The following is a 13,720-nucleotide window of genomic DNA, read 5'->3' on the forward strand; positions in this document are numbered from 1 at the left end:
AGGATATGGATGTGGAAGCATTTTTGTGCGCCATTTCTATTATCCAATCAGATTGGATAAACGAAGCAAAGGAGGAATGGAAGAATGACGAAGAAGTGTGGGCACTTATTCGAAAGTTACAACAAGATTCCAGTACGTCTGATACATTTAGCTGGAAAAATGATTCGTTATGGTACAAAGATCGCTTATACCTCTGTAAGAATTCCCAGCTAAAACAAAAGATTCTTATGGAATTGCACACTTCTCCCTTAGGAGGGCATTCAGGATTTTTAAAAACTTACCACAGGGTTAAGAAGGAATTTTTTTGGGATGGCCTTAAATCAGATATTCAAAAGTTTGGCGGAATGTTTGGTTTGCCAACAAAATAAAGTTGAAACAATTAAGACACCGGGTCTATTACAACCTTTATCTATTCCAAGCCAACGTTGGGAGGAGGTTTCAATGGATTTTATCACAGGTTTACCCAAGTCTGAGGCAAAGAGTGTCATCATGGTGGTAGTTGACAGACTTACCAAGTATGCACACTTTTGTGCATTATCACATCCATTTAAAGCCAATACAGTTTCTACTGCATTTATGGAAACAATTCAAAAGCTACATGGAAACCCAAAGATTATTGTAAGTGATAGAGATCCCATTTTCACTAGAAATTTTTGGACATAATTATTTTCTTGTCTTGGTACTCAGTTAGCTCATAGCTCATCTTATCATCCTCAATCTGATGGGCAAACTGAGATAGTAAACAAATGTTTGGAAGGATATCTTCGTTGCTTTGTATCTGATAAACAGACACAATGGGTCAAATGGTTGCCTCTGGCTGAATGGTGGTATAACACTTCCTTCCATACAGCAACAAAAATGACCCCATTTATGGCACTTTATGGGTATCAACCACTATCCATCACATCATATTTAAGAGAAAATTCTAAGGTTCAGGCAGTGGAACATCACATCGAACATCAACAACAAGTCCTCCAACTCTTAAAGGATAACCTCATGTTGGCACATAATAGAATGAAACAACAGGCAGATCAACATCGCAGTGAAAGAAGTTTTGATGTAGGTGATTGGGTATTCTTACGGCTACAACCATAAAAGCAAATGTCCCTCAAGCAAGCTAAGAAGGATAATAAATTATCACCAAAATATTATTGTCCGTACAAGGTGTTGCAAAAGATTGGTACTATGGCATACAAATTGGAGCTTCCTGCAGCTTCTCGATTGCACCCAGTACTCCATGTTTCATGTTTAAAGAAGGTTATAGGCGGCAAGCTCCCAGTTCAAACAATATTTCCAGAACTTGACGAGGAAGGAAAAATTATATTGGAACCAGAAGCAGTCACAGAAACAAGAACTCGACAGCTACGAAATCGATCAATTTCAGAGTATCTTATCAAGTGGAAGAACTTATCCGCTGAAGATTCCACATGAGAGGATGAGAATTTTATGCAGAAGTATCCAGAACTACTCAAGCGTTGAGGACAACACTTTTTTGAAGGAGAGGGGCATGTTGGGTCCCTATAATACTAGTGATTACCCCATTACTATTGTAGTTATACCCTTTATTAATATTGTTGTGCCCCTATTGCCCCCATATTGTTATTACTGTGCCCCATAGAATCACTCTATTGTTATTTTTGTGGCTTTATATTATTATTGTTAGGTCGGCTGGATTATATTGTGATTCCTTAGACTCCTATATATAGAAAGGAGGTTTTGTCATTTGAATCATCCAAGAATTGTTCATTTATGTAATGTAAAGGAGCTTGCCCCCTCGAAGAGGCTGAATTCTAAGGCGTTGATCTATCTTTTCTATCTTTTCTTGAGCTGGTTTCATAACAGACAAGTTGGAGGATGATTTGGCATCTTGCATCATAAATACATGGTCCACTTAAGGAAATCATTCTTTTTGACATTAATGCAACTAGTGACTTTGAAAATCGAATTATTTGGGGAGTTAATGCACATCTGAGATATTTGAAAGATATTTTTTGAGATATTCTTGGGAGTTTGTCTCCACTTATGTTCCCTCTCCTTCACACTTGGCATCATCATGGCACATCGAATTATCCTCAAGGAGGGACCACACAATTCCCCAAGGGATCTACGTTGAACTCATTGGAAGCATCTACATGAGGTGGCATCACATGGTTTGTTCTTGGAGTTTGACTTGAGTTAGCTCCTTTATTGATTCACACTTGGATTTGCTCATCTTCACACTTGGAGAATTCAATTTTGCTTGAGGATTTCATGGTGCCACATATGGAATTCGATTTGCATTGGTGTCTACTTCATCGCTCCACTTGGAATTCAATTTCCTTCTTGGGATCTTCTCCATGGCCATGCGTCACTTGGTTGCTACATTGGGTTTTGCTCCCATTCTTCTATATAATAAAGTTTTGAGCTCTCATTTTGTAATCTTTGTTACTAGCTATTGCGCTTGTGGAAGCACTGTTACTTTGTATACTTTTCAAGAGTTTTAGTAAAAAGACTTTGGGGGTCCATTCATGGGTGTTCTTCTTTTGAAGCATGGTGCATTGTGACCTATTGGTATAATCTCTTCTATTTATGCTTTGTGTTATTTCATTTTCCATATACTTTTATAGACTTGTTAGTGCAAAGCTATCTTGTGTTAGCATTTGATTTTGGAAGTAGGCTCTAGATATTGAAAGTTTTAGTTTATTTTCACATAAATTTCTAGAAGTTTCAATTCATTATTTGCTTATCTAAATCTATATGGACTGGTTGTCACTCAGATTGTATAGGCATGGTGTGACAACGACTTAGGGAGGGGGCTGTCACTCTGATCCCCGCCCACTCCTTTTTAGCTATCTCCCAAAAACAGGCTATGGGGAGTAGTCCCTATGGAAGATAGAAATGAAAGACAAGTTGGCAACCAACGAGTCCAGGAGACACGATTGAATGACCTAGCCACTTGGTTGGTTTAGTGAGTTTTTAGAGATTAGATTTAATTATCAATGAAACCAGTGCCTTATGGAGTCAACTTACTTGCCTTATATCAATTAAGGACCAAAAGACCAGATGAACAACCGCTGCTTGAATGCTTAACCAACCTATATTCTATGCAAATCCTAAGACTTAGGTGAAATGCAAGAATCTTGGTTACTCTTAATTATGTCTGTTCTAGATGGTTCCTTCCTCTTAACTATTTTGGAACTAGTCTCTACAGTAGGTTGTGGGATAAAAGCCAAAGGGAAGCAAGCAGAGGTTTGATTAATGATACCTCCTCCTGTGTTCTAACCACCCGATGCTTTCGGCGCTATAGAGACTGTGGCTCTGACGATTGCAAGGTCACCGTGTTAACCACTAAAGAGATGCTAGGCTCCTCAAGCTAGGTGAGAAAGGTTGTTCTAAATGTCTATCAACCAAGCTTGTGCTTGGAGGTAAATTATTAGACGCAAGAATATTCCTAGAATGATATGAAAGGATTATGAGTGAGTATTGAGTTAAGATTGTTTATGTGATTCAAGTACTTGATGTTGATTATCTTATAACAAAAGTACTTAACAATATATTGAAAAACAATCTTAAACAAGACCAAGTGCTCAATGATACAAGTGCCAACAACCAACAAGAGATCTTCTTACAATAATTCCACAAAGATATTGACCAACAAGTGATAACAATGATGGCAATTTAGGAAATTCAGAGCACTTATCTAATTTGCCAATGTTTTCCAGTACAAGATGCCAATGACTAAAATTAAGCCCAAATCACTTCAATGAATTGTAAAATTTTCTTACCCAGTTTTTGAGACTTATGTGTGATTTATTATAGCTGCAACCTTGTATTCAGAGGTCTGCAAACTCTATATCAGCAGTCAAGAAGTGATGCAAGATGCCAAAGTAGGCTTGAAAATCAGTGCATTTAAATTCCAATGATATTAACTTGATTATAGGACTACGTAGACGCTATAGATCAAATTTATTATGCTCAGATCATACCTCAAAATGATGTATATCAGATCTGTAATAACTCAGGAAATTAATGATTCAGTCCTTAATAAACCACTAAGGTGCCTAAATATTAATGCAAAATGAGCTCCAATGATTAGCCAATCAATTTGAGTGACCTTTAGTTAATTTTGATGATTCTTGTTTGGTTTATATGACTGCATAAAATGGCTGTAGCAAATATGTCAGATCTGAAAATTGCCCAACAATCCTTAAAAAGTAACTTATATGCTAAGTCACAGGACACATCCGTCAGGGTCTTGTGTCCCATATTTCACGTGTCAGACATGAAATGTGCCCTAAAACGTGTCAAAAACGTTTTTTTGTGCCCTCCAATCGAGACAAGTGTTTTGGACGTGGCGAAAACATGCCCTAGCGTTTTGGCTCTCAGGACACGTGTCCAATGAAAAGTGACATTTAAAACCTGCAACATGGTTTATTTTTTGGGTTTTTTTGTCATTGTTCGTCGTTGAAGTCGAGTTTGCTGGCTGCCGAAATCACATTTGTTGTGTAGTGTGAGGAATTCCATCAGATTTTGTTGTAGTATGTAACTAGGTTCAATCTTCATAATGACATGATCTTTGTAAATAATGTAATAAAGAGAACAAAATTATTTTTGTATGCCTTGCTGCATGGGTTTCATGAGCAAGAGGTTTATTTACTTAGTGGCTCCCATTGAGAGCCTTAGGATTTATTAGTGAAGTCAAAGAGTCAATGTCATGTATGAAGAGCTCTTATTGAGCCTATGATTAATGTATTAAGTCCATAGAAATATGTAGAAGCCCTCCAAATGACAAGCACAATCCTCCTCTTTATGTCGGCCTGCAAAATGAATTAAATTCACTCATGTCGGCTCAAAGAAATAGACACAACTCTTCATGGATACACATCGGCTTAATATAAAGGATAAACCACTATATATATCTAGCTAGGGTTAGTGCAGAAATGAAGTACAGGATCTCAGATGTCTTTGAGAATTTCGGAAAAAGTATAGGGTATAGTAATTCGAATAAAAGTGTAGGAATACAATATCTCAGATAAGTACAGTGAGCACAATTCCCCTACAACTTCAGGTGTAATCACAGTGAGTGATTACAATCTCCTTCTCGGTGGTACAAATCTCTGTGCAAGAAGAATCATAGTCACGTTCTTGATGATAAGGATCTTAGTAATACTCTCGACATGCTTTCTAGACAACCACAGTCTCAATATAGTTGTATCTCAGTATGGTATACATCCTAGACTTTGGTAAGATGGAAATCATGGTCTAAGTCATAATGAAGATAAGGTCATGATCAATATCCTAGTGCATGATGATGATCTTAGTGAAGAGTGCAACAATGATATAAGTGAAGGAGTAGCTATGGTGCAACAACAATGAACTCGTCGTTATGATGAAGTCCTCCATGAAGGTGCAACAATGTTGGTGTAGCAATGTAGATCTCGATAGTGCAGTAATGATGATCTCAGTGGTACAACAATGATGATGATCTCAACAGTGACAAAGAAGAGGATTGATGTCTTGGTATTGGAGTGGCATAATAGGTCAAGGGTTATGGTCTTGGTATTCGTCAATTGGAATCTCTATAGGAAGAATTTTGTGCGGGTTTTCCTCTCCAAGAGGCAGAGGTTTTGGCCCTGGAAGAAAGCCAACATCATGTGTTCTTGTCTCTTTGTTTTTGGTAAGTATTTGATGAACTATGAAGACACACTAATAATAACAAGTGAAGACTATGCTAAGAAGAAAAGTTAAAAACACCTCACAAATAGTTGTCAAGCTAAGAAGAATCTCTCTAAGTATAACTGCCCTAGATTCTTCAACAAGATTCGAGCTCAATGCTCACAACTTCACATTGAGAGCACAATTCACAACTTCACATCGACTTGGACTTGGAGATGCAGGAGACGAGCGTTCACGTGCTTTGTTGAGAGTTTGGAGCACTTAAATTTCTTGTAAGTTGTGTTATAGCCTATGGAACTTAACTTTATTATACACCAGTGGCCACGTATAGATCGTGTGTTGAAATAAAAGCCCAACTCCCCATCATGGGCTCACTACTCACTACACCTTCAAGGTCTAAAGGGAGGAAAAGCTCGATTAACGCTTTGGTCAACAATGAAGTTTGAACACATATAAATTTATAATTTATAAACTACCTTATTTGAAGTTTGAACATGATCGAACCTATTTGAAGTTGATAACAAAAGTTATAACATGAACAATGAACATTGAATTGTGAACATCACTTATGTTGTAAATTAATAAACAAGCTAGTAAATTACTAAATAGTAAATAGTCTATGCTAAATAGATATCATCATGATTCATATCTATATGGATCAGGCACTATCTTCAGTATTATATATATATAAAACGTGTCCCTCGTGTCCTGTTTCCGGGGTCCCTGTGTCTCGTGTTGAATACTCGTATTTAGGTGTCCTCCGTGTCTCGTGTCATGTGACTTAGCTTGTATGCAATCAATTTGACTACAAGATTAATGTTCAATGCCTTAAGTGACCTGTTAATGAACTTAGGCTTATTTTATGTGTTTATGCCCTCGATACACTACTGTAACAATTATATGAGACCTGGAACTTTTAGATAGATAGATCAAACCCTTGTAATTTATTTTGATGCCAACATAAAACAAAAAAATGATAGATCAAACCCTTGTAATTTATTTTGATCCCTTGTATGAGTTATTAGCTTAATGTGTCAGTTCTGTAGGCTTGGATTATGATGATTGTGCCACGATTATATCAAAATATCAGATCTGATATAAATTATGCAATCAATTAAAATGAGAGATGAAGGCAATAGAAGCAAATCCCAAGGCCTAATGGCCTATGACTAGTTTGGAGATGTGAGAGAAATCATTCTTCAGCACCTGCACTCAAAATGTTAGCTCAAACCCAAAGATCAAATCTTTATGATTGCTACAATCATAAACTATTAGAGATAAAATGCCAATCCCTTGAAGAAACCCTTGTTTGCAATGAGATCTAGTCCTTGTAGGGTTTACGACCTTCTTAATGCTTGCAAAATAGGTCCCAAACACTAGCCTTTTAGGTTGTGTCAGGGCTAGGGCCTTCGGAAAATGGGTTTCTTCCCCAATTTGAAAATAAACAACTTTGCAAAAATGGGCTCAAAAACCCTAGGCACCCTAGATGCCTAGGGTTTTTAAGGGTTGGAAACTTCAAAAGTTTACTCCTTTCTTTGATCCCTTGAGAGATTTCACTTGTAAAAATAAAAAGAAAATTTTCCTAAAAGAAACCCAATATATAAAAACCCCAAGAAATTATATACAAGAAAAAATGAAAGTGCAAAGGGTTAGTGAAATTATTTGTATAATAGAAAATACAAGGTGAAAGGTTAGTATATATAGACACAAATTAAAGAAACTATTTTTAGATTTTGAATGTGGGATAAAAATTTTACAAGTAAAATTTGAATTTCAAATTAAAAGTTAAATCTAATTAAAAACTTTAAACTATGAAGTTAAAACTTAAATCAAATAAATATTTGCAATTTTGAAATCTAAAAATTATTTACAAAATAAAATAAATCTAAAGAATATTTACAAGCATGCTAAAAACCCCAAAACATAAAATTTAAAATAAAAGCCCAAACTCAAATAGCTGCAAAACAAGGGCTAGAAAATTTTATTTACAAAAATTATTGTACAAAAATAATTTACAAGTTGTATACAAATATACAATGCTTGGAAATAAATATTTTGGAGTATGTAATTTTTTAATTGATGAATAATGACCATAGATTACATGTGTTTCGAAAAGTTATGGTATTGCTCACAACCTTAGCGAAGTATGGAAATCAAACAAAATTCTCGGAGCCCAGACAAGGTTGGCTCTCCAAATTCTGTGAACTTGGAGCCCAAGGGTCGGAGAACCTGCAAACTCTATATATTTTCTTTAAGAAAGCTTGTTAGACAGATGGTCAATTAGATCACCTAAGATAGACCCAAAATCTACCAATAGAATGTTCTTATCACCATCTAATGAATAAAGAAACTTTAAAATTTTAAGCACAATATAAGAAAGCACATACCCAATACATAACACAGATCATTGGGTAAAGAACACCATGAACTATACCCCAAAGTCTTTTATTATGATATTTCAAACGTTCCCAGCAGATCAATGAAACAAAACCAACATTACAAAATTACATAGAATGGAGTCAGAGCTTTCATCATGATTTGAGAAGCAAATGACTTCTAATTTATAGATAAATCTTCCAAGTAGAAAACACCGGCTAGTTGGCTTTGATCCCCATCAAAATAATCTCGACCGCTTATAAATATTTGATCACCTTTAAATCTCCACCATCGGGAATAATTATTTTTGAGGAATTTTCGAATTTCTCATAAAACCCATTTTAATTAGTCAAAAAATAAATATTTTGAACTAATTCCTTAAAAATTTGACTTTGGCTTAACCACCAAGGTCCAAGGGTTCAATTTTTTTTTAAATTTCTACTATTCCCTTGGTGGGGGACCTGCAAAAATTAACTTATTTTAGACCAGAGGATTTTTCCACTTGGAGAAATTAATTCTCCAACATTTTAATTTTGACTCTAAATTAATTTATTTTTTGGCTGAGGATTTAATTTTATTTTTGCCAGAAAAATTAATTAATTGACACTTGAGGGGATTAATTATTACTTCCATCCTCAAATATTATATCCATGGACCTCCAAAAATTAACTTATTTTAGACGCACGAATTTTTCCACTTGGAGAAATTAGTTTCTCCAACATTTTAATTTTGACTCTAAATTAATTTATTTTTTGGCTTAGGATTTAATTTTATTTTTGCTAGAAAAACTAATTAATTGACACTTGAGGGGATTATATATTACTTCCATCCTCAAATATTATATCCATGGTGTCTAAGTATGAGGGACCATGCACTAATTTTTTTTACATAAGATTTTACTTAATTCAACTCTCAAAGGTGGAATACCCGCTCGTTATAGACCCTTAATTAATTACCCAATTCTGCGACACAATATGATCTAGTAGACTAGGTGACTTGTAATAAAATAATTTAGCCAATTAGCATAAGTTATTCCGAAATCATTTTTTAGAAGACCTGAGTAAAACACTAGGACTTACCTTAACAATTTGATGATAACTTACACCCTAGCTTCGGGGTGAAGCTGGAGGGAAAAACTCTGCCGATCATCCGTGTTTAGAAATACAGATAATCAGAGACACAAAAAACCTCCTAGGGTGGAATTCGTCACCAAAATAATAGACTTACCTAGGTTGTTACATACATACATGGTCTTACTAGCATCATTTGCATTACAAATTTGTGAATGAGTTTACAATGACTCAAGAAAATTGCTAGTTGATGATTTAGATCTTCTGAAAAAAATTGGCACCACTGCTTCCTTGGAACCTTGACAAATTGTGTGAAACAAGACTAATGTGTGATTGGAGTATTGTAGAAAATTTATTTTTGTTGAATCAAGTGTGGGGCAGTTTTTGGGAGACCAATTCACTCTTAAAGCACCTTCAAAGGAACTCCCATTTGTTATTTGGATTTTCATAGTTCATCTTACGGAAAAGTGTTCTTGTAAGATTTGTTGGACATAGCTTGTATACAAGCAAATCGTTTCATAATTTAAATCTTTTCAAATAATGCTTAATTGGGTTATACTAGCTACTTGAGAGCTTTTCTACACTAAACCAAGTGATGGGGTTCATTCCCATCACTTGATTTGCTTTTTTGTATACTATTTGTATTTTATCTAGTTGTTTTACATATTCCCTCTGCACTAATTTGTCTCTTGATTTTGCAGCCCATAAGTAAAGTGTTGGTGACAAGAGCATTGAAGAAAAATCATACAAGCTCTAACCATTTTCTTGTATGACCTCTCAAGCCATTTGAAGTTGATTTTTGAGGAGGCCGTAGACACTTAGAGAGGGCTGCTATTTGGCAAGGCCGTGGGCATTTGAAAAGGATTAGTTCCTGGTCTCATGCAAGATTTATTCGCCTTTGGAGGCAGAGCTTTGGGACATCAAGACACACTTAACTTCTTCAAACTTGAGAACATTTTCATTGTACTCTCTTTATTTTTCGATTTTGACTTTCAAGAAGGAAATCTAGTGCTTGAGAAGCCTCATATATTGTAAATATTCCTCTTGAAGTCCTAGTTGAGATCCTTTGGAAGGATTCTCATTTGTGTAACAAGTCTAATAAAAGCTTAGTTTTTCTTGTGGGAGCTTGGGTTTCACCTAAGACATCCTTTGCTCCTTATTTTAGAAGGAGAAACTTTGGGTGGATTGATCTTGCATGGTTTTCTCTTAGTTTTAATTTTTTTGCATGTCTTAAGAATAAACACAATCTCACCATCGCAATCTAATTGCTAGATTTAATCTTGCTACTAGTTTCCATTCTTATGCTTTGCATTTCAAGTTTTTTTTTTTTTTTGTTGTAACTTTTAAGTACAATTTGGAATTTTACTTTGGAGCAACTTATTTTATTATATGTAAACATCTCATTTAATTTGTTAAAGACTATCTAATTAGCTTTACAATTTGCTTTATGTTGGCCTCACAATAGACTAATTTGTTACATGCTTATTTATTTTATTTGCTCATTTTGCAAGCATATCATACATTGAAAGCTTCATTTCTTTAGTTGGTTATTGATATATCATTTGTCAAATCATTTACTTTGAGCAACTTACATTCTTATGTGCTTATGAAGCTTATGTTCTTGTATTTTGCATTATTTTGAGCAATTATCCAAGTTATCTTGTTGCGCATATTTCCATTTAATTGAAACATTTCCTTTTATACAAGCACTAATAAACTTGCATTTCATTTAGGCATATTAGTATAGTTGCATTTTAACTTAATTTACCTCCAAGCATAATCTTGGTTGAAAGACAATTGTTAGGGACCCATTTTTTTCATCAACTTGAGGGACATAGACTCTATTATGTGGTTAACACGATGACCTTGCAGTCGTCAGAGCCACAATGTCTACAATGTTGGAGGCATCGGGTGTGTTGGGTAATCCAAGGGAGGTATTGTTAATATAGCCTTAGCCATCTTTCTTTGGAGCCCTTCCACAACTCACATAAGAGATTTGTTCCAAAACAATCGAAAGAAAGGTCACGTCTAGACTAGGCATTTAGATTAAAATTAATCAAGTTAATTGCATTTAATCATAGTTTAAGTGCATTTCACACTAACACATTTTATTATTTTACTTTCAAATTATCTTATGTACTTATCATTGATGCAAAAATCTTGGATTGATTATCTTATTTAGGCAAGTATCATCTTATTCACTTTTGCAAGTAAATTTTAAATTGTTTCCTTTACAAGTCCGCTCTATATTGCTTGCATACATGCTTTGGATTTGTGAATGATTATATATATTTTGAAAGAATTTCTTAAAAACATATTTTATATCTTGCTAACATCTTTTGTTTGATTAACAAGGTTACTTGTGTTTCAATTTGAAGCATTTCATTTTATTTTGAGCAAGTAGTAATAATTCTTAAAGCAATATTGAAGGCACTGGTGTTGTGTATGCAAATTTTTTATTGATGTGTTAATGCTATATATTTCATTTCATATTGGTCATCATATTTTCTCATAATCTTACAAGTAATCCAATTCACTCTAATATCTCTTAGAAACCTCACATCCTTTTAACTTAGTTTTCCATGTAGGGACAATCCCCTTAACTGACCTAGGATAGAGCTTAAACAGAGAGAGTTGAGAATATGTGATAACCCCATCTCTTAAATTTGCCACCAACCACACTTTGTGGGGTTAACATATTTTCTCACTAACTTAGGTGTGTGTGATAGGCGACAACAGGGGCCACTAAGGGAGAAAAGGAGGCCAACAATTATAAATAAGGAGAAGAGGCTTTCATTTGTATCTTTTGTCAACTTACTTTTGAACACAAGTTCTTTTGCGCTGTTTAGCCAAGACAACTAGTGTTGTTTAGCATGAGGAATTCCCAAGTGGGAATTCCAACTCTACTTTCGTTGAACTTCAAGTGTCACCGTAGGAGAGTAAGAGGGAGTTTGTTCCAGGTGTTTGAGGCGCTAATTTGAAGATCATTCATCAACTTGGGCGTGTTTTTCCTAGGGCGCAGAAAGGGAATTCGTAGGTTGAGAGGAGCTAACAGGAAGTGGAGATTGGGCCAAAGATTTTGCAGGAATTTATCCATTGGAAGGGAAAGTCTCCCCTGGGTATTTTGTACGGCTGAGGGTGTTGTATTTTGGAGGGCCGAATTGTTTAAAAGCTGGGCTTGTGGGTCACTAGAAATCCATAACAGGAAGTGGAGATTGGGCCAAAGATTTTGCAGGAATTTATCCATTGGAAGGGCAAGTCTCCCCTGGGTATTTTGTATGGTTGAGGGTGTTGCATTTTGGAGGGCCGAATTGTTTAAAAGCTGGGCTTGTGGGTCACTAGAAATCCACTACGCAACCATAGAGAGCAAGAAAATTTCGTGAGAGTTGGGTAAGGAGAGATAAGGAGATTGGAGTAGTGGTTGCAGGGGTTGGAGGAGGCTTCCTAGGAATTGATTTGGCTCCCCACAACAAGATTCTTTCTACAGGGCATTTTTCTAGCTAATTGGGGGCACACACGCTTCTTGGGGGACAGCGAGGCATATTGGATTCAACCCAAACCCTTTCTCGGTTTTTGTGGGTTTGGTGAGAAGAACTCGGGGTTAATTTCGCAGAATTTTTTGGGCAATAAATTAGTGTTCTAGTCAATATTCAGTAGCATAAATCACTGGAGGGCACAATTCACTTCGGGACCATTTCCACCACTTGGGTTCGTGAGATTTTTCTAGTTTATTCTGGGTTCCTTATGAGGAGGCTTTAGTTAATTTCCCGAATTTTTTTGAGTAGTTTAGAGGCCCAAAACACTAGTTCCACTTTAGTAGCAGTAATAGTTTACTGGGTTGTGCGAGCGATCAGTTGGGGCCAATGTTGCGATAATTGCGACAGGTATTAAATTGGCGAGGGTCCAGAAAAATAAAAAATCGTAAAAATTGGCAAAATGTTGGAAAAATTAAAAAAATACAAAAATTATAATTTTTTGGGAAAAATCACAATTTTTTTCAAAAAAATCGCGATTAAATCATGATTTTCACAACACTAGTTGGGGCCATTTCCAACATTCGAGACTACCTCCTTCCACCTAGGTTTGGTGTGCTTGCAGTAGCAAGCCTAGTTTCAATGGTCCTCATCCTATTTTACTTGATTTATCCATATGAATTAATAAAATGGCTAAGCTTATTTGCCCAGTTTCTTGGTGTTTTGATGGTGCGTGCATATTTATGATTTTATTTGCCATAGCCTAGTTTATGTGTGTATTATTAGCTGTAAATTTCAATTTTGAATATTACAGTGGCATCAGATTCATGATCTTGGCCCGCTAGGGGCTAGCCAACTAGATTATGGAAGATTTGGGCATCTGTGCACAGTGACGAGTTAAAGCACACACAACCCATGGCTCAAGGAAGATTTAGTATACAGGAATTCTGGGGTGGAATCCGTTGGAACGATGAGAGATAGGCCCAATTGAGGAAGGTGTCAGACCAGATCCATCCTCATCCTTATAACAACGACACTAGAGGTGTGCACACCGTGGGGGTGCAACCATCTACACCATGTGGGGAAAGTCGACAGACTCAGGGCACTAGATCTCCTCAAAAGGAGCAAGTAGGATAAGGACATTGA

The 13,720-nt window shown here is 35.8% G+C and overlaps 1 protein-coding gene across 2 annotated transcripts in view; it reads left to right on the plus strand.

Moving 5' to 3' along the window:
- Positions 1–13,720, plus strand: part of LOC149152198 (smr (Small MutS Related) domain-containing protein) — a 254,098-nt gene that overhangs the window by 195,127 nt on the left and 45,251 nt on the right. The window contains exon 10 of one of the 2 annotated variants that reach the window (XM_089442988.1): positions 9,803–10,135. The exons of the other annotated variant lie outside the window; for it this stretch is intronic. Coding sequence (XP_089299114.1) covers positions 9,803–9,874 — 72 coding nt within the window. The 3' untranslated portion in view covers positions 9,875–10,135. Of the gene's footprint in view, positions 1–9,802; positions 10,136–13,720 lie in introns of those variants that run through there. 2 annotated transcript variants of the gene reach the window in all.

The sequence above is a fragment of the Pinus tabuliformis genome, chromosome 9 (genome assembly GCF_031772625.1).
Source record: "Pinus tabuliformis cultivar Carrire ecotype Pingquan chromosome 9, CPIR1, whole genome shotgun sequence".
In the NCBI taxonomy this organism is placed as follows: Eukaryota; Viridiplantae; Streptophyta; class Pinopsida; order Pinales; family Pinaceae; genus Pinus; species Pinus tabuliformis.